At 55.9% G+C, this 23,402-nt stretch overlaps 6 protein-coding genes across 6 annotated transcripts; all 6 read left to right on the forward strand.

Annotated features, from left to right (window-relative positions):
* Positions 1-1,972: 1,972 nt before the first annotated feature.
* Positions 1,973-3,361, forward strand: LBRM_35_0790 (conserved hypothetical protein; the record flags this gene model as incomplete). The annotated part of the gene is made up of 1 exon (XM_001568652.1): positions 1,973-3,361. The coding sequence occupies one exon, from the start codon at positions 1,973-1,975 to the stop codon at positions 3,359-3,361; it is 1,389 nt and encodes a 462-aa protein (XP_001568702.1).
* Positions 3,362-6,185: 2,824 nt separating this feature from the next.
* On the forward strand, positions 6,186-8,363 carry LBRM_35_0800 (conserved hypothetical protein; the record flags this gene model as incomplete). The annotated part of the gene is made up of 1 exon (XM_001568653.1): positions 6,186-8,363. One exon carries the CDS (start codon positions 6,186-6,188, stop codon positions 8,361-8,363), a length of 2,178 nt encoding a protein of 725 aa, XP_001568703.1.
* Positions 8,364-9,216: 853 nt separating this feature from the next.
* LBRM_35_0810 (conserved hypothetical protein) lies at positions 9,217-10,023 on the forward strand (the record flags this gene model as incomplete). The annotated part of the gene is made up of 1 exon (XM_001568654.2): positions 9,217-10,023. The coding sequence occupies one exon, from the start codon at positions 9,217-9,219 to the stop codon at positions 10,021-10,023; it is 807 nt and encodes a 268-aa protein (XP_001568704.1).
* Positions 10,024-10,640: 617 nt separating this feature from the next.
* Positions 10,641-11,330, forward strand: LBRM_35_0820 (putative MP18 RNA editing complex protein; the record flags this gene model as incomplete). Its single annotated transcript, XM_001568655.1, has 1 exon — positions 10,641-11,330. The coding sequence occupies one exon, from the start codon at positions 10,641-10,643 to the stop codon at positions 11,328-11,330; it is 690 nt and encodes a 229-aa protein (XP_001568705.1).
* Positions 11,331-13,620: 2,290 nt separating this feature from the next.
* Positions 13,621-14,403, forward strand: LBRM_35_0830 (conserved hypothetical protein; the record flags this gene model as incomplete). Its single annotated transcript, XM_001568656.1, has 1 exon — positions 13,621-14,403. The coding sequence occupies one exon, from the start codon at positions 13,621-13,623 to the stop codon at positions 14,401-14,403; it is 783 nt and encodes a 260-aa protein (XP_001568706.1).
* Positions 14,404-16,948: 2,545 nt separating this feature from the next.
* On the forward strand, positions 16,949-18,331 carry LBRM_35_0840 (putative mitogen-activated protein kinase; the record flags this gene model as incomplete). The annotated part of the gene is made up of 1 exon (XM_001568657.1): positions 16,949-18,331. One exon carries the CDS (start codon positions 16,949-16,951, stop codon positions 18,329-18,331), a length of 1,383 nt encoding a protein of 460 aa, XP_001568707.1.
* Between the last annotated feature and the right edge of the window lie 5,071 nt (positions 18,332-23,402).

Below are 23,402 nucleotides of genomic sequence, written 5' to 3' on the forward strand. Positions count from 1 at the left end.
GCACTGCGTGCACCCGTGTCACCGTTGCATGTTCTTGTTCTTCAGAGTTCTCTTTCCATTTTCAAGTTGATTCTTGTGGTCCTTGATGATGCCGGCCACCACACTGTGATATTGGGGTCCGGTGCCCGCTCTGTGGGGAAGCCAAGAGCCCGCAGCCGCGCCAAGAGGCTGGGTGCGGGCTCTTGGTGTCGGCGGAGAGGCCTAGGGTGGGCCTGTGCCCACGAGACTTGCGGTCGTGATGACGCGTGCAGCGACTCACCGCGCCCTGTGTCGGCGATGCAGCAGGTGTGCGCGCTACAAGCCCGTCGCGTGCGCCTCTCGTTCCCGCGTGCCTGTGGGCATTGCGAATGGTGGAGGCACGACAGAGTCGACAGGCTTGCAGCGTCGGGCATGCGAGAGGGACCGGCGCCAGCGGCGGCAGGCGTCTCACACCGGAAGAGCACGGGTGTTGTGCTTACGAGACGACAGGGGGCGCCCCTCGCCCAGCTGCCGGCCCTTTGGATCCGCGCAGGGGTGGGTGGCTGGGCGTGGCGGCATGGAGTGCCGATGGCGTGCTGCCTGCCGCTGTGCTGGGGGTGTGGTACGCCCACCCCTGCCATGGCGTCCGCTCCCGCCTGCATTTCTGCTGTGCGAGCTGCCGACCCTGCGTTGTGCCCGGCATGGCACGCGAGCCTCGCGGACCGTGTATCACGCAATGCGGGTGCGCGCGCCCTTCGCGCTGCGTGGGCTCGCCCGTCGGGTGCCGATGGCTGCCCCCCTCCCTCCCTCTGTGCCCCCTCCGAAGGACATGCCGCCGGCTCTTCGTGCGCCGGCGCGCTGCATCGGCAGGGATGGCTGAGGAGGGCAGCGGGGCCCCGCGCCGATCAGCCCCGCCCCGTGCATGTGCCACCTGTGCGGCGTCTCCTCTGCGCGACCGGGTGGGCCGATGAGGCACCGATGCCGGCTGCATGACGAGGCGGCCCCGGTTTACAGCCCTGAGTCCGCCAGGCCCCCATGTGTGGAGAGCCTCCAGGCCGCGTAATGGCATGCCGGCCGGGTGCCGGGTGTGGGGGAGCCCTGACCTGAGGCTGGGCCGATCCGACGGCAGAGAGACGCTTTGTCCTGGGCGAGGAGGGCTCAGCGGCATTGCTGCCGGGGTGGAGGAGTGGCGGCTGCAGGCGTCTGCTCGCTCCCTCGCTCGCGGTGAGATGTACACGTGAGAAAAGTAAGGAGTTTTTGCGCACTGAGCATGTGTACGTGTATGCCGCAGGGGCGAGACCTAGACGAAGTAATGCATGTTTGCATGGAATGGTGACTAGCAATGTGTGAGCTGCCTCTTATCTTCGAGCTTTGGTATGTGTGGTGGTAATGATGCTGACGGGAGTGCGTAGCTCATCCTGAGTACCCTCTCCTGGGTTGCTCTTGCTGTGTCGTGAGATCACACGGTAAGAAATCTCGGCATTATTCGTGTTTGCCACCTTTCTCTCTTTTACTTCACTTTGTCGCTGCTTGATCCTCCTCCCCCTCCGGCTGTGTTCTTTGCTCTGTTTCGAATAATCTCTGTGGCAACGTCTGCAGTGCCGCATCGGATTGTTCAGCTCACCACATCACTTCCGTTTTTTAGTCCATGTGACTCCGTCCCAGGCACCGTGTGTAATTTGCTCAGCTTCATATATATCGTCGTTATCCATTCCTTGCGCCGTGCGCGCAGAGGGACCAGCAGTGCTGAGCGTCACAGTCGAGTTGTGTGGAGCGTAAGGGTCGCCACAGCGTAGCTAATACACCGATACAGGTAGACCTCCATCTGTGCACATGCCGTCACCCGTGACAATAAAGTAGGTCACACTCGTTGGGGATGCTTCTCGAAGCTCCATTGGCTTACGTTTTCCGCTTTGCGGCCAACCTTACGTGTGCGCCTGCTGCTTAGCAGCACTACCCCCTCCCCTCCCCTTCCTCTTCACTCGGCGTCTCCACGGCACTCCTACCTTCTGCCATGAGCGATACGGCGTCTGCAGTGTCTCCGATAGTTCTCTCGGTTCTCTTTCTTTTATGGGGCACCATGCAGACGTTGAGCTTGAAATGGGCCGACACCATTCACGCGCCGGATGGTTTTACGGGCCCGACGGGTGGCCACGGTAGCTCTCACGCCGTGCATTTTCGGCTGCACTACTCCTTCGCCCACCCGTTCACGCAAGCCTTCTTCATGTTCTGCTCAGAAGCGTTCTGCCTCGTTATCTTTGTTTGCCTGCTGGTGTATAAGAAGTCTGTGGTGCCCCGCCTGCACGACAAGAAGAGGGGTGGTTGTGCCCACACAGGCGAACTGGTGGAGGGCAAAGACTACGTACTACCGCGCAATCCGTTTCTCTGGTTGTTACCGCCTGGCGCCGATGTTTTGGCGAGCATCGTACAGAACGTTGGCATGACGCTCACGCACGCTTCTGTGTACCAGATGCTGCGCGGTTCCACCGTGGTGTGGATCGCCGTCATCTCGTACTTCTGGTTAGACTACCGCTTCACGAAGGTGGAGCTGTGGGGGATGGGTTTCGTCGTGCTGGGTCTCCTCTTGGTAGGGGTTAGCAACCTTCTGGAACGCGGTACCGGCTTTTCGAGCCCCTCGGAAGAGCGGCATAATAATCAAGCGCTGGGCAACCTCCTCATCCTCGTGGCGCAGATTCTGCACGCCTTCCAAGGCGTGTGTGAGGAGCGACTGGTCCGCCTCTACAAGGTTCCACCGCTGCAGCTGGTGGGAACGGAGGGCATCTACGGTGCCGGCATGACGCTCAGTCTACTGGCCTTCTTGCAGCTGGTGCCAATGGCCCCCTGGGGCCACAACTTGGTGGCCGTCGAGGAGTTCCAGGCTGCCAGAGGACCTAGCGCTATATACACCAACGTTACATGGGTGAAGAAGCTGCAGCCGACGCTGAAGGTGCCGTACGATGATGTCGTCCTCGCATTTGCGCAGATTCGAAAGTCGTGGATGTGCAAGCTGTCTGTCTCCGCCTATGTCCTTTCCAGCTTCTTCTTCAACGCCTGCCACATGAGCGTTCTGAAGTACGTCTCTGCGACGGCCACTGTTATGCTTGGCTCCCTCCGAATCGTGACGGTGTGGCTGGTGTGCCTTCTCATCCCATCCATCTTCGAGGAGCACTTCAACGTGGTGCAGTTCATTGGGTTTGTGCATCTTGTGCTCGGCAACATACTGTTTCACCGAGTCGCGATCACGCAATTTGATACCATTCTGCCTGCATGCGTGATTGATTTCTGTCCGATGCTTTTCCGGGATGCTATGAAGGACCGGGTGGAGGTAGTCGAAATGGAGAACCGGAGGGAGGCCACAGTGGCGGAGCCTCTGATGGGGGAGATGAGGCCCAAAGCTGACTAGGCAGTAGAATAAGAAGCGCGAGCTGTAGGTGCGTGAAGTGCTTGAGACATCTGTTACTCAAGGGCCAAAGAGGCGTCTTTACTTTTATATTGGCTGCGCTTTCTGAAAGGCCGAAGGAAAAAGGGTGTGAGTCGCGAGGCCCATTCACTTGCTCCAGCATGCTAGAAACGGCGACTTTGCGTAAAAGCAAAGCGGTTCTCAGTTACGCCAGGTGGTGTAACGCCATGCTCACTTGTCCACTTACAAAACCCCCGTGCTGTACTGGCCGTAGGCGTTACTCTTTTCGTTTTATGTTTTCGTGCACGAGAACAGCTCTGTAGGGGGGCGATATAAACGTGATTCTCCCTCGTAGCATTGACCCAGAAGACACGCTTATATGCAAGAGAGGGTCATACGTACTGCCCTGATCCCCGTTACTTAACAGACTATTCCAGGCCACGCAGCCGTCTGTGTATGGGCTTCAGCATTTCTTCGTCTAGTTCTGGTGTTTGTCGGTGTTTTGTATGCCCTTGCATCGTTCTGAAGGAACAAACAGAAGCTACTCAGTGCGGTGTAGTCTGCCCCCCCCCCCCCTCTCCCGCTTCTTGTGCTTTGTCTCTGTTGGTGTTTTGTGGCGCTCTGTCTGTCCTTTTACTGCTCTCTTCTCTTCTGTCCCTCTCTTTTTCACTTTTCCTCTCTCCGTGCACACTCGAAGGTCTGAGAGGGCTCTGTTGTTTGATGCGTGGGCTGGTGGGCACATGCTGCTCGACTTCTCTCCGGTGCTTCTTTTCTTTCTGCGTGCGTTTGCCCATCCGTCGTCGTGCAAGGGTGAGTCCTGCTACCCTCTCCCCTCCATCCGTCCACTGTGACTCTTGTCTGCACTTTTTTCCCCCAACACCGCTTTTACCTTTTCTATTTTCTCTCGCCTTTACGCACTACCTGGTTTCCCTCTCTTGTGCTCGTAAACGGTAGTATGCTGCTTGGGGGGGGGGGGCTTTACACTCTCGCGTGGATGTGAGTGGGATGCAAAGGAACGTCAGCGTTCTTCTCCTCTCGTGTATGGTTTTATCATGTCGCTCGCGACGAAATAGGCAGTACGCATGCTGCACAGATGACAACTTCTTCCTTCCAATTACCCTCCTCTCCCCCATCGCGCATTGCTACCCTTTCCTCTTCGTGTAGAGCTCTTTCAAAGATGAGCACAATGCCATGTGTGTGTGTGTTAATGTCGATAGTTGTATGCTGGCAACCGCAGAATGGTGAAGACAACATCGTCTGATCACGTCAGAAAAAAAAAGAAAGAACAACTGAGCGGCAAGATCAATAGTCGGAGCCGCTCTTCCTCTCCTTTTCTAGGGGCGAGTGCCATACCTGCCATGGCGTGGGGTTTCTTACAATCCGCTTAAGCTCAGTAAGATGAGGAGATTGTGGAAGGTGGTCTCTGCTGTTACGACTGTTTCTGTGCACCAAGCGTGCGTGCACGCAGTCTCTCTAGTCTGTTTCTCCATGCGTTCTTCCAGTACTACAGTTCTCGTGCGGCGTGACATGGTCTACACTCCTTCGCTCTTTCTTTCTCCTCCTCCTGAGACCCCTTTTTACCGTTTCGCTCACCGTCATTTTTTACGTGAAAGCAACCAAGACGACAACTCGCGTGCAGCACTGCTGGCGGTCTTAGACGCACAGCTGCTACACTTGCCCGTCACTGCTCGGCAAACGCGGAACAGGGGACACCTGCGCCGTCTGCCCTTTCTCCGTCCTTGTTGAATAGAAACTCTTCCCCTTAGTGGCGACTTCACCGTGCTCGGTGCTCATATTTCCCCTTCTTCACCTTAACTTGCTAATGATGCCCATCTGGGCTTTCGTTAGATTCTAGATTGCCTCTTCTGTGTATTTTCTCGCCCTCCTCCCCATTCTGCTCACTGCGCCATCTCGCTTTCCTTTTTGTTTCGCTTGGCTCTCCCTGGCGTGGTGCCTGAAGTGCTGCTGTTCTCCTCTGAAGAGCTCCCGATCGACTACCTGGTACTGTGTGTGTGTGCGTGTGCGTGCGTGCGAGTACGTGTCTGCACCGCGATCTTTGAAAACAACAACGAAAGAGAAACGAAAAAGAAACACCAGTGCTAATTTGCAAGGCCTGGAACCCCCCTCCCCCAAGTCGATAGAGCCAGGAGTTCTCTCTGCACGCAACGGACTAGCGTTTTCGGTACTTTAATCTGCCAAGATGTTTGCCGACGTGGTAGCGGCAACCTCTCTACACGTGGACGGCCACAGCAGCAACTTTGAAGCTTCCCCGGTTTCACGACCCTTTTCTCCGCGCCGCACTCCAGCGTCTTCCTCCGCTGGAAGCGGCGCTGAGGTGGGTTCCTTACCACGCATGTCGTGCTTCTTACCATCTGTGGACACCTCGTACTCGTCTCCTCACACAGGTGATCGAGTGCAACGACTTCGCTCGCTCGAGTTTCTGAGTCCCTTTAGCCCCCCTGGTGGGTGTGCACCAGCGACAACAGCCATAGTCAGCCCATCCAGTGGCGGTTCAACAGTGAACAACCCGTCACTCGAGCGTGCCAGCGAATCGCTGCCGAGGAGACCACCAGGAGGCACGCTGGGGAGCCATCTAGAGTGCCACATCCCCACGTCAGGCTCTTCTTCTCCTTCCCATCACGGCGATAGTGCGCACTCGCCGCCGTCGAGTGCGCCTACGCTGCCGCGCTACGACCACGAGCAGAGGACGCGAGGCGTTGTATCTTCCACCTCACCTCTCGAAGTCGCCGCTCGTCCCACTGAAGGTGCCGCGCGTCCAGGGCTGGACAGTGCGGAGACTAGCACTGTTGCTGCGGACTTCACCTTAATGCGCAGTGGCACTCGCGAGGGCCTACAGCAAGGTTCTCAATCGTCTTCTGTATTGCCGTCATTATCTCCAACCTCCACACCGTGTGTGCCATCACCGGAGCAGCCCTCAGCAGGTGTAGAGGCGGTCAAGTATGCACTGGCGCCCCAGGGACCAGCCAGTCCGCTGCAGTTTAGTATCTTTTACACGGAGGAAGAGCATCGTGTTCGACTCGAGACGCATGAGACGGATGAGCGGCGGTGTCTCTATCAAGCGCACAAGGCTGTACTCTCGGTTTATCGCATGTGGGCAGCAGAGGATGCCGACGCGGACTATGGCGACGGCGACAGGCTGCTGCTGCCACCTTCACGAAGGGGCGATGACATGTCGACGCGGTTTCTCGAGGACCGCTTCTGCTCGAGTACTTCTAACATGCCGAGTAGGAATGCAGTCGACCCCAAGGCACAGGTCCCCCCTCTCGCCACTGTCACTACCGCCAACGCCGCTGCCGCAGGTTGGGTGCGTTCTTTTTTGAGCTCATCTATCGACAGCGCCCGGGGTCGGCGAAGCGTGGGGGTTGACCAGAAAGGCAACACCACTAGTTGTTTGCTGGTACACCGATCCACGACACCCAGCATCATGTATGCAGGCTCTGACGCGGAGGTGCGCCGCGCCTCGCCCGATCACCAGCCTCACCCCCAGACGTCCCACAATTCCTCCCCTGCTGCATCTCGCATGCTGGACTACTCCTCCATGCAGATGCCAGAGACAGTAGCATCGCTCATGTATACCTCAAGCGAACCACCGTCATTGGTGTACCAAGCGAAGTTGTTCTCTCCCTGGCGCACCGCCCGCAGCACTCAGCAGGATGCGGCGGCACAGCGTGCGGAAGGGAAGGCAGACGTGCACATGGAGCCCAGTGCTACCCAGAACTATAGTCTCGGTCGACCTCAGAGAGATTCAAGGACGTCTCTAGTGCCGCATCTGGTGAGCACGTTACCCGCTGCAGCTCACCGCGCATCTACCGCTGCCTCTCTCTGTGCGTCATCCGAAGCACTGTGGCGGCGAAGTGTGCTCGAGTCGCGATTGCCGGCGAAGGCTGCGGCCCCTTGCACAGATCTGTTGCGAGGCGCCGCGCTGCCCGCCGCACGCATTAGCGCTGCCACGCAAGACCCGTCACAATCGCTTCGTGCCGTCTCGTTCCCTGGCGTAGGGAGTTTCTCAAGCCACTCCTCAGCTCAGACGGAGGGGCGTGATGCATCTCACGCCACGTCGAGCCGTGTGTGGAATGCCAGCGTGAATCGCGTTTCAACCTCAGCTGCGAGTCACCACATCAACCCCACTACCGATGACTCAAGGGAGAGTCGCGTTGCGAGAGACGTTAGTCGCTACACAACCAGCGAAGCCTTTCGACTTCGCCACCTTGCTGCATTGTCCAGCACCAGTAGCGGTGGCGTTCTGCGCAGCCCGCGTGACGGCATCGCTACGAAGCAGAAGACACTACAAGCGGCGCAGCGCCCGGAGGACTACCACCGCGAGCGGCTCAGCAGCTACGTTCAGTACAAGCGGTTCTTTGACGCTGTCTACGGCGAGCAAAGTTCCTCACCCCTGTCTGTGCGTGAACCTGATGCGCGGCAGAGCACTGCGGAGCAGGCTAGTGTGGTGTCCCCACGATCTATGCAGAGACTCTCATCTACGTCTGTTAACGTCGGCCACAGGGATAAAGGTGCGAGTTCGTGGGCGCGGCGATTGCCGACGGCCTCCTGTTCATGCCAACGAGTGCGGTCGCCTAAGCTCATCGCTCGTTGCGACGTTCAGCAACCTTTGCCACGCGCACTGACGCCCCTATCCGATGCACTTACTACATTTTCTGCGTGGGCGCCCAAACCTGCTGCGTGGCTTACGGGTGGTCCGGCGCTATCAACGGCATTGGCTGATGACACCTTCTTCACTGGACGTCTCACCCGCCTCCTTACGCTGGAGAAGCTATGCCGCGCCGAGCTGCAGCGGCGCTGCATGGAGGACCAAAGTGTGTTGCTGCACCACTTCATTGTAGAAGGCACGGCAACCCTGCAGCGGAGCCGCCGTGCGATCGTGCCGCTGAACAGACACAGGCAGCGCACCTCGGAGGGCAGAACAGAGGCGTACCGACTGGCGCCCTCATGGACCTTCATTGCAAACAAAGTGGATGAGCTGTGAGTCTCGGTCGCCGCTGACTGGCACTTGTCCTTTTTTCCCTGCGTCCTGCACGCCCCTCGAAGTGTTTTCCCTCTTCTCCCCTCTCTCGGCACTTGAGCTCGTCGATCTTCTGCGGCGGAGTGTGTGAAGGACAAAGATGACGAGGAAGGTGGTGGTGGTGGCGGTGTGGGAAAGGGTGGCAACCCCACTTGGCACAGTATAGAAGTTCTAGAGCTCGCGCGCATCACAGACACACGCATACGTTCCTACATGACTGTAAGTCCTCTCTCTCTCTCATTCCCCACAAGGGCTTCGAAACAAACAAAAAAAGAAGAAGAGACATATGCCCGCTGGAAATCGCTACTGCTACTGCGGAGCGCTGAGCCGGGTTAAGGGTTCGATGGCGCCAGGTGCGCTTTAGATCTCAACAGCCGTGCCATCATGCTCTTTTTTCTCGTACGACTCAGACGTTCGTCGCCTGCAGTGCTTCGCAGCGGAAGCGCTTTGCTTCACCGGCCTACATGCACATTGCGCCACCACCACCACCGCTGCCTTCTCTTCGGTGGATGATGCATCAGTCAGGTAGATGCAAAGTCGAACAGTGAAGGTACTGTGCTGTGCAAGCGTGCAACCGCAGCACGGTGGCCCACCTCTTTGTCTGATTTCGGACTGTCTTGCAACCGTGACTCGACCACTTTTCCATTTCTCTATTCTCTCCCTTTGCTGGCCTATTGTGGAAATTACTTTCTGTTCACAACCCTCCTCCCATTCCTTCCACCCCACTGATCACATATGCAGTGCCTGTCCTCAGCTCCGTTGTTTCCCGCAGTGTCTGTTGGGTCGTCCTCTCAGGGAGTTGCGAGCCCTGTTACGGATGCGGCAGTGCTGTCGTTTTTTGTGTGACTCGGGGAGCATCAAGACGGCGTCCTCGAGCGCCACCATCGTATCACTGCGTGAGGCGACACGTCTCGCTAAGCTAGCGGGCTGCTTTGACTCGGCTACTGGGCCGTCGGCGTCTTTGCTGCGTCGCTGCACCGATCCCACGTTGACGGAGAATCGCAGTGCCGCCTCCTCTGCCCCTTCCTGGGATGAAATTAAACGTCGTCAACATCAGCTGTTCAATGAGCGGCACTCCACCGCCCAGAACACCATCGCTGTCACGGTGTCGTGTGTGAATGTGGCGCATATCTCCGCGTACGTGCACTCAGTGCAGTGCGGGTACCCTGCCTCTCACACTCCAGGACCGTCTGGGGAAGGCGTGCCTGGCAAGCGCACCATCGCCACTGCAACCTTGACCACTCAATCCTGCGCCGTGTTGCTCCTGTGGGTGTCGATGGGGTCGTCTGAGTTGTTGGCCGTGCGGTGTGCGCTGTCTCCTGGGGCTATGGAAACGTGCTGGCGTGTGACTCCAACCTTAGTGAGCAGTGAAGCCACTAAAGTTGGCGACACGAGCGAGGCTGCCGCGCCGTCTTCAATGTTGTCGGAGTCGGACAAGCTGCGCTGCGTCAAGGCCTGGGCCGAGGAGCTGGTCCTTCATCGATGGGTTGTGGTCAGCGGTCAGCTGCGCATGGAGGATGTGTACGACGGCGATTTGCAAAAGGTCGTGACAGTGCCGGTACTGGAGGTGACGAGGGACAATTTTAAGGGTAGCGTGCGTGCCCTGCCGCGAGGGTTGTCATAAAAAAGTGCCACTGTTGTCGTGTACGCCTTTTCCTGAAATGCACGGGGCGACGCAGCTTCTTACGCTTTATGTGTTTGCACCGGTGTCAACCTGTGAGAGTCAGGGGTGTGTCTGTCTTCTTCAGCTAAGCGTTTGCTGCGCCTGAGCAGTCGGAAAGCCCTTTTCTCTTCTTCCTTCCACGGTGTGGCGATCCCGATGCGGCCGTGGACGGTGAGTCCCACTTGGGTCTCTCTTCCAGAAGTCACCCGCTTGCGACTCGTTTCCTGTGCCCCCCCCCCTCCAAAGAAAGTGATACCTGCAGGCCCATATGGGTGTCCTTGTTGGGAATTTTTCATTTCTCCGGTACCCATGCCATACCCCTTCCTGTCTGCACGGTCTTCTCTTTTGTGTAGCGTACCCCCTCCATTCTCTCCATCCTTTGGTTTCCCCATTGCCTCGCCGGCTTTTCCTCCCCCTCACTCTTTCTCAACCTAGTCTTGACGTTGCTTGATCGACTTCATCGCTGCATCCTTTTCTCTTGCACACCTGCCGTGTCGTGCGTTAGCTCTAATTCGCTTGCGGAACCCCTCTGCTGATTCGTTGCTGTGAAAGGTAAAGAAGCGACTCAAGGCAGCATCATGTATCGCCGCCTTTGCTCAGTTGCAGTGGCGCCGCTGATGGCGACCACGGTGCATCCGTTGTCCTCGGCGGTGCAGTGTCAGTCAGTTACAAGCACGCGCGCCGGTGTCTCATGTCTCTCGATACGCGCGTGCAGTAGCACTAGCGGCACCTCATTAGGCAATATCTCTTCCACAAAGGGCGCCAGCTTCAGCGCGGGTCGACCCGGTCAACGCGCGCCGTCGATTAACTGCGTGACACTCGTTGGCGTAGTGCATGACATCCAAACCGGCTACGTCTTCGAGGACGCTGTCACCCAATTCACGCTCACCACAACAAGCTTGGACACGGCGAACCAGGGTGAAGAGTGTGTGGTGGAGAAGGATCATCACACGGTGCGCTGCTTTGGCGATGTCTTTTCCCGAGAGGTCCGCTCCAAGCTGAACGAGGGCAACGTAGTCTGCGTGAATGGTCGTCTTCGCTTGAACCCGCAGGTAGAGCCGTCGTGTAACAGGTACTACTACTTCCCCTACATCCAAGTACAGCCGCCACACGGGCAGGTGAGCGTTGTGTACGGTGACCGTCGGTCCCCTCCGTCACCGGTGAACACAGTAACCGGTGAACTAGACAATAGCAGCGACAGCGCCACAAGCGGCGCAGCACCGGACGAGAATGGCAATGCTACTGCGAAGACACAGAAGACGCCGTAAGGAGTGCCAAATCTCAAAAAAGGCACTGACTCTCCTTTCTTCCTCAGCGCCCCCCTCCTCCTCCTCTTTTCCCCTTATCGAGCCACTTACGGGCGGCGGCGTGGGGGAGGCAGGATCGAGTGCTGGCGGATCAGTTGTGACGGCAACTGCTCTTCCTTTCCCTGAGGCATGCGCGTGCCTTTGCTGTGCAGGCGGCGCTGTTGCCTGTTGATGTGTTTTCCTTTGCCGTGTTGACGTGCGGACGGTGTGTGTGTGTGTGTGCGCGCAGGTCTTCTGAATTTGGTTCGCAGGCGCTGGCTGGCACTAGGACTAAGATGGTGGTAGTGAGCAAGAGAGTTCTCTCCTTCTCGCGCTTGCTTTGGTGTGGCGGACATCGTTCGCCTTCCTCTCCCCTTCACATCAGCAGAAACGCGAACACAGACATGCGGTGCGATGCCACTGAGCTGGATAAACTCCCGGGGGCGCCTCCTTGTGCGTCGGTATATTTACAGTACAATAAGACTCAACTCATTTGCACAAAAAAAACTCTTCCTCTTTCCACCCATTTCCGACCGAATAAAGTGGCTTCTCGTCCTCTCACACTCCGTACTGCACCCCCTGCTTTGCTTCGTGGAGGTTCTCGCTCTCTTCCGGGATCACCCGTTGGATTGCCCTTTTCTCTCTTCATTTTCCGATCTCTGTGCAACCTGTACACCTGGTGGGAGGGGGGGGGGGGAGAGGCGCACAGGCAGGGTCGGCCCATCACCTGCGCAACGGGCCACTCTGCACACAACACCATGTGCGTGTGTGTTTGCGGAAGACGGCCACCACGCTGGGGCCGCTGCTTCTGCCGCCTTTTTTACACACTTCTCACCCTACCCAATCTCTCTCCCATTCCACATCTCTTTCCCTTCTCTCATGCCTGGCAAACACACACCCACGTGTGTATGTGCGCCTCCCCTACTTTGGTTACTGTGCGCCCCGTGTTGCCCCCCCCTCTCTCTCTCTTCTCCCTTTTTTTTTGGTGTGCGTTTTGCGCTCATAGTTTTGTACATGCGCTACGCCAGTGTTTTCAAACTGGAGTCCACTCGGTTCCCATACCGCCTCGCTCTTCACCTCTTTCTTGATTTACTCCCTCCCCCCCTCTGTCACGCATATTACTTCCCCACATCTCTCTTCTCCCCGCTACTGCTGTTCAAGGCGTATCGGTGTTCCTCCAGTTTCAGTCGTGCACGCTTCTGGCAGCAGACAGACACACGCTCAGGCACGACCAGTACAATGCCTTGCGCGAATAGGAAGACGTGTCTTTGAAATACACAAAAAAAGGAAAGCACACGCTTATACACAGCAGACGTGCGGAGACATCTGCACTACAACCCTCACCTTGGTATTGTGATCTCCACCTTTCCGCTGCACTACTATCCCACTGTGTGGCTCTATCCTTGTGTCCTGGTTTCACCCAAACCTATTCCTGCAGCACCGTCTGCGCTGTTGATGTATTGCCTCAAGCCGTGGCTTCCGCAGAACCGTATTCCTCTCCTCTCGCTCGTGTGCTTCATTTTCGAGAACACACAATAAAGGCCCTCCCTTCTCTCGTCTTCGTTTCTTTCTTACCTTTTTTTTTCCTTTTTTTTTTAACAAGGGCCACGGTGCAGGTGCTCTTCTCTCGGACGCGCAGCCTTCACTCCTCCTTTTTCCTCGCTATCCCCGCAGCTGTCTCAGTTCATTTCTCTCGCGCTCTGTGTACGTCTGTCTCTCTTCTCCTGTAACGCAACACTGCTATGAGACACCTTTTTCCCTTCCCTTCCATTCTCCATGCTGTGTTGAGCTGCTTCTCTTCTTCACCCGTCCTTCGTCGTCGATGCGCACCGCCCTGACCTTGTCTGAGTAGTTGACACCTTTCGTTCTTATCCTCCTGCGTGTTCGTTCTTGGTTTCGTGCCTTCTTTCCTGTTGAGCTCTCGACATCCACCTCTTCCCCCCCCCCCCCCTCCTCCTTCTCCTTTCCTGCAACACGGCAGTCTCGTGCGGTATCTGTATGCCCCCACCACAACGCAAATACCCAGGCACACGCGAATACTAGACAAGGGGATTACAACAAGAGTAACGGGGACAACCAAAGCGTCCGCTGCTGCTGCTGCTGCTGCTGCTGCTGCTGCTGCTGGTGTGTGTGCCCTGCGTTCCGTTGACGTTCTCGTTTTGGTTGTATCCTCGTCTTTTTTCACCTGGTGTTTTCCTTTGTTTGTTTTTCCAGTTGCCTCGGCATCTGCGCTGAGGAAGCTTCGCCTCCGCTTTTCTTTGCAAAGCCCGTCATGGACGCAGACAAGATCCTCTCTGAGAAGCTCGTTCTGGAGAAGACGAAGGTAAAATCATTGGGCGATGTGCAGCGGCTCGACCTGTGGGGCGAGGGACTCACCGACATCTCCCTCGTGGCGAAGCTTCCCCGGCTCCAGGTGCTTGCCCTTGCATCGAACAACGTGTCCTCGCTGAAGGCGTTCCAAGGCTGTAGCATGCTACAGGAGTTGTACCTGCGCAAGAACACAGTGGCGGATCTCCGCGAGGTGTCGGCCTTGCGGGTGCTGCCAACGCTTAGCGTGCTGTGGCTCCGTGACAATCCATGTGCGCAACATCCGTACTACCGCGAGTTCGTCTTGTATTGTTGTCCAAGACTGCGACAGTTGGATGGGGTCGAGGTCACCGAAGAGGAGCGCAAGGCAGCGGAAAAGCGCATGACAGCCAAGGCAGTGGACGAAATTCTCGCCAGCACCGCATCCCCCGAAGCAGCCTCGTCTCCCCGACCCAAGAGGGCCTCTGGAAGTGACAGTGTTGGTCCTTCCAAAACGACAGACGCCACCCCATCGAGCGTATCGGGCGGTAACTCTGACTGCATTGCTACGATTGAGGAGCGGACTGCCAGTGGTAAGGCGGTCCTGTTCACCACCGTTTCCGCCCAGCGCGCGATGCTGCTTTCCATTGTGTCTCTGCTGTCGGAGTTGACTGTGGAGTCGCTGGAGTTGCTGCAGCGCGAGGTGCAGGAGCGCATCGAGAAGCAGAGGGAGAAGCTTACCAAGTACTCACAGGAGAACTCGCAGTAGCGTGCGTGGTGGTAAACGGAGAGTTTCCCCATGTCTCGACCCAGCCTTTTCGCCTCATCACTCCTTCCTTTTCCCTACTTCCTCATACACTCGTGTATCTCTTTCTCTCCCTCTCTTCCCACTCTTACGCGCGCTATGGTGTATCGCCCGTGCACAGGTAGTACGCACGGATTGCTGTTCTCCTTTGCTTCCCCCCTTTTCTGGCTGTGGTCAGCGGCACACGGCCTTTTTTTGCTTCTCTGTGTGACCATAATCGACCACACCACAGGAGGTGTGCATTTTTTTTTGTCGGTGTAGAACGGAGCTTCTCCGTAATCCTGTTGTTTTGTGATTGTTGAACCTGAACATGTTCCCTCTGAGGGGAGTAAACCACAGTGCTTGGTATCCAGGGCCAGGTGCCACCGCTCTGTGTGGGACAGCCAGGCAGTCCCTCTATCCCTGCCAATGCCGCACCACTTCGGGTGGTGACAGGGTCAAAGTGCCTACAACGCAAGGAGGTCAGAGCGATGCATCAGTACTGATATCGGCAGTCAGGTTCTGGACGGTGTGGTGTAGGAGCGACCTGCGGCAGTGAGCATGCTTGCATTATTCATATGGGATGGGCAGAGTGCTAGAGTGACTTGAATGTGTCTCACCCGCTTCCTCACTGCCTACTGGTGTGGAGGGCCTGGACCATCGCGAGGGGTGCACCAGGTGGCGGCCGGCACGATTCCAGCGGCCGTGAGGCATCCTGCGAGACGGGTGGGTGGGTAGCGTCTGAGACAGCGGCTGCACTCTAATGGCTGAGTCATCGCACTGCTGTGGCACTTGTCTAGCGCTGCTTTGCACCGGGTGATTGGACCTATGACAGGCCGGAGGAAGAGCGGAGTTTTTCCCATGTTGTACAGAAGACTGAGCATGTTGAAAATGGGAAAAAGGGAATTAGGAGCGGCGACGTGTCTGGGAGTGTTTGTATGTGTGTGTGTGTGTTGCATTTTTGCTCTCTTTCCCTTCACTTTCTCTTTTCCTCCCATTCTCTTTTTCCGCTGTCGATGGGAGACATCGTGGTAGTGCATCTTCATACAAAAAAGGAGGTGGAAGCATGGCACGCCGACTGAAATAAACAAAGAACTCCACTCCTCGGGCAAGTGGTAGCACTACTCCCATTCAACAAGTGAGACCTCCGCAAAGTCCTCTGCGGAGGACATTCTTCGTACGCATCGCGCAGTTCAACTGTCCCCCTTTTTCGACGCTGAGGTGCAACACTAAGCGATATGCCTGGTCACCACTCTCTACAAACACTGCTCATGAGATGTTCAGCGTGTTTGCTTCTCTCTGTCGAGCGCACTAACTGGATGCCACACACACACACACATCCATACATGCACTCTTTGCCCCTCTTTCATATAACTTCTCTGCTGTGCTATGTTCTTTTCAACCTTCTCTTGTGTACTCCCTCTGACTTCACCCCCCCTTCCCTCGCTGCTTCCGCTCACACACCCACCCACCCCCCACACACACGCATACAATGCAAACAACTCCGCCTCTTACTCTCTGCCCTCTCCTCTCTATTCGGTTCATCTTTCCCTCTCCTCCACGCTGTTCTCCTGCACCTGTATGCCTCGCACTCGCACAAGCATAGTTTATCGTGCGCTGTGTGCTACCGACAGCTGCAGTAGCACTAGTAACTCTTCCTCCCGTAAAGAAGAACAATCAGCAGAAAAAACGAACAAATCACCCTCCTGACCATCCACACATTCCATACGTCACTCAAACTACTTTCATTTTTCTTTTCCTTTTCTTTTTGATTTCACACCCCCGTCATCGCTCAGATTTCCCAAACATCACCGATACGCGTATTGTTTTTTGCTGCTGCTACTACTCCACCCTTTTCTTGCACCCAAACTCTCCCCCTTTTGTTGCTACGACGTCATCTCCTTCCTGCCCCACCCCTCTCATACCTGCCATCTTGCACTACCTATTGAGCTCTTCGACGTTCTCTCTGCCTCTCTCCGTCTCGACGTCACTAGTATATCCGGGTGTGCCGGTGTTTGATCTCCGGTGTCTCTCCTGTTCGACCTGCTCATCTGTGTGTGTGTGTGTGTACTCACTTTTCTGATTTCTCTTCTACCGATTCTCTGCGATTTGCATCGATTCATACTTTTCCCTCTCCCGTACTTTACTCTTTAGAGGAACGGTACGAAGGCCGCTCTCGGTGTGTACACGCTTCTCTGCTAGAGACACACGTTCCCCTTCTCTTTCCGTTCCCCTCCTCCCTCCCTCCCTCCTCTCGCCTACGCCATTCTCTTCGTGTTGCCCTTCTACACCCAACGCAGCCCACAACTACACGCACGCACAACCCGATCCTTTTGTATTATGTATGGGCGTCTGAGGCAGGTTAGTGTTTGACGTTAGAGCTCCCTTTCATCACTTTTCTGGGATCTTCCTCGGGTTTCCCTCAGCGCCACAACTCTCCTCCAGAGGTCCCGCTGGCTGTGTCCTCCCCCTTCCCCAAATCATACACTTTTCCCCCTACCCCTTAAGCATTTGCATTCGCAGTGCCAAGATGTCGAACGAGATTGAGTCGCATATTCTAAAGAAATATGAGATTCAAACGCAGCTAGGACAGGGTGCATACGGCATCGTTTGGCGCGCCGTGGAGCGCAAATACAACCGCATCGTTGCGCTCAAGAAGATCTACGACGCTTTTCAAAACTCGACAGATGCGCAGCGCACCTTCCGTGAGATTATGTTCTTGCACCGGCTGCACCACCCCAACATCATCAAGCTTCTGCACGTCCATCGCGCCTACAATGATCGCGATATCTACCTTGTCTTCGAATACATGGAGACGGACCTGCACGTGGTGATTCGGGCAAACATCTTGGAAGAAATTCACAAGCAGTTCATCATGTACCAGCTGCTCAAGACGATGAAGTACCTGCACTCTGCCGAGATTCTTCACCGTGACATGAAGCCAAGCAACCTGCTTATCAACAGCGACTGCACGATGAAGGTGGCTGACTTCGGTCTCGCGCGCTCCATCCTTTCACTTGAGAGTGAGCAGGCGTCGCGTCCGGTGCTAACAGACTACATTGCGACGCGGTGGTACCGTCCGCCGGAGATTCTGCTTGGATCGACACGATACACTAAGGGCGTAGATATGTGGTCGGTGGGCTGCATTCTTGGAGAGCTGATGCTTGGCAAGCCCATCTTTCCCGGCCGCTCCACCACAAACCAGTTAGAGCTTATCTGCAGCGTGACAGGCATGCCTTCCTCGGCGGATGTGGCGGCGACCAACTCGCAGTTTGCCCACGCCATGCTTCGCGACATCCACCTCTCGCACCGACGCACATTCGCCGAACTTCTGCCAAACGCTTCTGCGGATGCGTTGGACCTTATCCAGCGCCTGATGTGCTTCAACCCAAACCGGCGCATCAGTGCGAAAGAGGCTCTGGGACACCCGTACGTGGCTGCCTTTCACCGTCCTGACGAGGAGCCGGTGGCGCCCGATCCCATCACCATCTCTCTCCCTGACAACGAGCGCCTGCCATTGGACAAGTATAGAGACGCCATCTACGAGCAAATTGCCGCGCTGCGCCGTTGCTCCGCGTCTGGCGAGCAACGGCAGCGCATGGAGCGACAAGCTTCCAGCGGTACCCCTAGTCGCAAGACGTCCACCAGCAGCGGCGCCGCCGCCGCTGCTGCTGCTACCAGTGGCTCTCGAGCAGGCACCAGCTCCTCTACAATCACGCGATCCAACGCGAGCAGCAGCGCTGCCGTACGAGTTGTACCGCAGCGCAGCACTGTAAAGTCTACTTCGACCAGTGGCGTCAACGATTCTGTACCTTCGAAGACGTATGCCCGTCCCGCCTTCCGCCAGGCAGCGCCTTCCACCACTGCTATAGAAAGTAGACCCGTCGCGCGCGAGACAGTGGTACGCAAGTGATCGTCCCCACTGTACGTTTTCTTCTCCGTGAGAAGCGATAGCAACCAAGTATGTTTTTTTGGTGAACGGAAGGTGCCGCTTGGGTGAACGATACCGGCGGTTTGCGGGCGAGGGGGCTTCAGTTTTTTTTTTGGGACGGTGATGTCAGTGCCACCGTCTAACCGAAATCGCGATTTTCACTAGTCCTTTTCATTACCATTTAGGCGTGTCTTCGTGTATGGCGGTGTATCGCCTTCTCTATTGCCTTTTTTTCTGGCGTTTGGCCGGTGGCACACGCGGGCTGCGCGCTATCCAGTATGCACCTTTCTTTACATTTCTCTCTGCCTTCTCTTAGGCTTTTGCTATGGCGTCTCTCTTTGCTTACGTCCTGCCGCCATCCTCTTCTCTATTCTCGCATCCCCAATCAAAGAAGGTATACAATCAGAAAGAAACGCTCCATCCTCTCTTCTGCCCCGCTCGTGATTCCATTTTATGGCCCCATCTGCGTTACCTTTTCTTTTCAAATATGTTGTTTTCATAGTGACTCTGAGCGGGTGTCTTCCCCTCTCGCTATTTTCTCTCTTCTGAAGAGTTGGTGCTTTATTTATTTATATTATTATGTGTTTTTTTTTTCTCTTCCCCTTTCGCTTTGTACTTCTCTTTTCTGTTCAGTCTCGTGCTTGTGTGTGTATGTGTGTGTATGTGGATGGGTATCGTTTAGTTTGGGCGATCTGTGAGAGGGGGGGCTGATGTGAGTCTTTTCTGCTTTCTTTTCTTTCAAATCATGTTATCTAAAGGAGAACGTTTGCTCCTTTTCCTTTGTAGGTGTGTGTGTGTGTTGGTGTGTCACTGTTTGTGTGCAGTAAAGCGTGATCCCTCACGGAAAATCGTGTTTCCCTATGATACACGTTGGCAACCGTCCCAGTTCGCGCTGTACTTGCACTGCAGAGATGCTTTTATGCTCTTCTTTTTTCCTCTCTGCCATTGCCGCTCAGTTGTGACTGTACCTTTGCTGTTGTACTCAAACTCTTTCCGCCAACTTCTGACGCCCGCTTTTGGGGCTATCGTGTCGTCTCACTGTTGTTTTCTCTCCTTTTTTTTTTTGGGATGGAGTGGGGGCGTGTTTTCTCTTCAGCCATGTTTGTCTGTACCTCTCTCTCTCTAAATGTGTGTGTGTGTGTGTGTGTGTGGCACCTTTACTCGATGGATTAGCTATCTTGCTCTTTTTTCTCTTCATTTTGTGTTTCAGCTGTGTTGCCCCTTCCCCCGCTTGCGCCTTTTCGTTGGACCGCTAAGCCGCACCCATTGTTTACACATCTGTGCGGATCCGCCATGCCATCGCCATGCTGTCATTTTTAGTTCTTTTTCTTCTTGTGTACGTGACCGACTCTCTCACTCCCTCTGCTTGACGAGCGTACACCTTAGAGCGCATGCGTGACGCACTTCGTGTGTGCTGTACGTCTGCATTCTGTCTGTCTTTTCCTCGTCTCCATTTTTCTGCTCCCTTCTATCATGTACGTACAGGCGTAAAAAATGTTTTTTTTTCTTCGTGCGTTCCATTTTGTGTATTGAGGGGCGCTATGCAGTGTCGAAGAGACAGTCCATAGCATCCCTTCAGTACACCGTTCTCGTGACGAGATTCTTGCCTTTTCCAGGAAGCAAGTGTAGCTGCGAATACGGCTCGGTGCTGCTGTGTTGACGAGACGCGAGGCAGGCGTGCATGGAGGAGGACGTGCAGAGAGAGAGACGACATCGACTTTTCAAGGCGGTATACATCCTCCGTGTACTCTGCCCCTTTGCTTTCTCATCCTTTTCTTAAGCACTTCACTATCCTAAACGGTCTCCTGAGCCTCCTTCGTGCGTTGGTCAGCTTATTTACTGCCTCAGCACGATCACCACCGCCTGCATCAACGTGCCGCTGCGTATCTTTTCGAACCTTCGTCATCACGGATGCTCTCTCCTATTGCTCTGCGCCCATGCTCGAGGTGTGTTTTCAAACGCGTGCGTTTCTTTGAGTTCCTTTTCTTTTTGACTCCTATTGCTCTTGATTCGCTTTTCGTGTTTTGTTTGTCGTTGGTGGAAAAACCTGCATAGCGTTGCCTAGGGATGGCCGTCGCTCCCCCCTTCGCTCTATTGCCTTGTGACGCCTCTTTCCTCCCGTACTTTCTCCTTCCCTCTTTGGTCTAACTCACCTCTTTCTTTCCTTCCTTCTCTTTCGATAGATAATCACGTTAGCATACGTGAGCAATGCGGTGCGGTTCCCCTGTACACGTGCGCTGCTGTGCATGGTGCGCTTGTGCTCATTTCTGTACACCTAACTGCATCATCGTTGCTGTGAAGCGACTCCACACCCAGAGGCGCCAATGACACGGTAAAGAGCATTTTTTTTTTTTCATTGTAATGAGTTTAACCTGTGCGGTTTGAAGAGCAGCACAGCGGCAGGGTGGCTAAAGGAACGACAACAATGCCTGTCACACGGTGATGGAGGTCTTCCCTACGTCTTGGGTGTGTAACGCCAATAGGAGGGGAATGTCTTCGAGACCGCAGGACTTTGGAAGAGAGCAGAACGAAAAACGTGACATGCGCCACAGTTTCGTTACCCCAGCCGTTTCCACCGTTCTTTTCTTGCCTTTTTTTCTGATAACGCTGTCCACCTCACTGTGATATTGGGGTCCGGTGCCCGCTCTGTGGGGAGGCCAAGAGCCTGCAGCCGCGCCAAGAGGCTGGGTGCGGGCTCTTGGTGTCGGCGGAGAGGCCTAGGGTGGGCCTGTGCCCACGAGACTTGCGGTCGTGATGACGCGTGCAGCGACTCACCGCGCCCTGTGTCGGCGATGCAGCAGGTGTGTGCGCGCTACAAGCCCGTCGCGTGCGCCTCTCGTTCCCGCGTGCCTGTGGGCATTGCGAATGGTGGAGGCGCGACAGAGTCGACAGGCTTGCAGCGTCGGGCATGCGAGAGGGACCGGCGCCAGCGGCGGCAGGCGTCTCACACCGGAAGAGCACGGGTGTTGTGCTTACGAGACGACAGGGGGCGCCCCTCGCCCAGCTGCCGGCCCTTTGGATCCGCGCAGGGGTGGGTGGCTGGGCGTGGCGGCATGGAGTGCCGATGGCGTGCTGCCTGCCGCTGTGCTGGGGGTGTGGTACGCCCACCCCTGCCATGGCGTCCGCTCCCGCCTGCATTTCTGCTATGCGAGCTGCCGGCCCTGCGTTGTGCCCGGCATGGCACGCGAGCCTCGCGGACCGCTCGACGCTCGAGGCGGACCGTGTATCACGCAATGCGGGTGCGCGCGCCCTTCGCGCTGCGTGGGCTCGCCCGTCGGGTGCCGATGGCTGCCCCCCTCCCTCCCTCTGTGCCCCCTCCGAAGGACATGCCGCCGGCTCTTCGTGCGCCGGCGCGCTGCATCGGCGGGGATGGCCGAGGAGGGCAGCGGGGCCCCGCGCCGATCAGCCCCGCCCCGTGCATGTGCCACCTGTGCGGCGTCTCCTCCGCGCGACCGGGTGGGCCGATGAGGCACCGATGCCGGCTGCATGACGAGGCGGCCCCGGCTTACAGCCCCGAGTCCGCCAGGCCCCCATGTGTGGAGAGCCTCCAGGCCGCGTAATGGCATGCCGGCCGGGTGCCGGGTGCGGGGGAGCCCTGACCTGAGGCTGGGCCGATCCGACGGCAGAGAGACGCTTTGTCCTGGGCGAGGAGGGCTCAGCGGCATTGCTGCAGGGGTGGAGGAGTGGCGGCTGCAGGCGTCTGTTCGCTCCCTCGCTCGTGGTCTGGTGTTCACGTGGATGTTGTTCTATTTGCTCTTCTTTTCAGGGTGACTGCGGTGATTGCGTTCCCCCTGTCCTTTTTCTTTTGCTGCTCTTTGGTTCTCTGTGTGCGTTTGCTCTGTTTTGTTTTTTTTTTCAGGTATCTCGTCTATGTATTCGCTTGTGTGCTGGGGGCATCTATGGCAGTAGCTGCGTTTCTGCCGCCGTGCTGCACCAACTCTTTTACTCTTTTTTTCTGTGGCTCCCTGTGTCTTTCTCTGCAGCTCCCCTTTTGAACTTTGTATTTTTTTTTTTTTTGATACTTCATTTGGCACGCAATGCCGGTTCTGTGCTTGGCTGCACGTGTGTGTGGTGGCCTTCACATTTCTCTTTTTTTTTATTTCGTTAATATTTGTGGATTATCATTTTCTTTCCGTACGCTCTGTTCCTTTGACTGTCTTGTGGTCGTCGTGTGTGTATGTGTGTGTGTATGTGTCACCTTTGGCATCTCTCTTCTTTTTGTTATGTCGTCTTTCTTTCAAAATTTTTTTTTTTCGTTGTACTGTATGTGTCTCTCTGTGTGTGCGGGTTTCCCTCAGCTAAGCACCGCCTCTCACGTGAGTCGCTTTGCGCTCAGGTGTGTACATTCCCATCTGCGTGATGACTGCTGCTCGTCTTTTCGGTACCGCGTAATTGTTGTCTATTAGTGATTACCGCCATAATTTACCAACCAGCTCGCGATAACCGCGGAACGGAAGTTTGGACAGGAATCGTTGGCTGGTAATCTCGTCTCCAATTGGGGTTTTCTCTGTTTTCAATTGTTTTGCTTCTTCTTCTCTTCCCCCCCCCCCCCCCCCTGCAGTGGTTTACTTCACACCGCCATTTTCCCATCTAGCGCCACTTCACACCCTACATTTTTCCCTGTAGTCGTTCTGCTAGCAAAGCGGGTTTGCGGATCGAATTGGTCAATAACAGTCATGCACGAAAGCGAAGAAACTGAGAAGGGCAGGAAAGAGCCTAGCAAGTGCTCTCAGAAGCTCAACAACCGTCTCTACTTGAAACGTCAACGTAGATCAGAGAGTGGGCGTGACGGTGCGAGCGGTCTTGCAAGCGCCGCTGCTGACACATCCTGCTGCGTTTTTTCTGTCTATTGATGATTCCCCCGTTCGATGATAGTAGTCCTTTCGAGTTCATGAAGATGCCGAGGGGCTAGCCGCAGCAGTGGTACCTGACCATCCCCACCCTCTGCATCTCTCTGTCTAGTTGGGACTAACACAGGAGATAGCCGCAGGTCGTCGACTTGCCCAGAACTGGGAGCGACTTTCCTGCGGAGGGGTCGTCACTCTGAGGGGAA

Source organism: Leishmania braziliensis, chromosome 36, assembly GCF_000002845.2.
Source record: "Leishmania braziliensis MHOM/BR/75/M2904 complete genome, chromosome 36".
Classification (NCBI taxonomy): domain Eukaryota; phylum Euglenozoa; class Kinetoplastea; order Trypanosomatida; family Trypanosomatidae; genus Leishmania; species Leishmania braziliensis.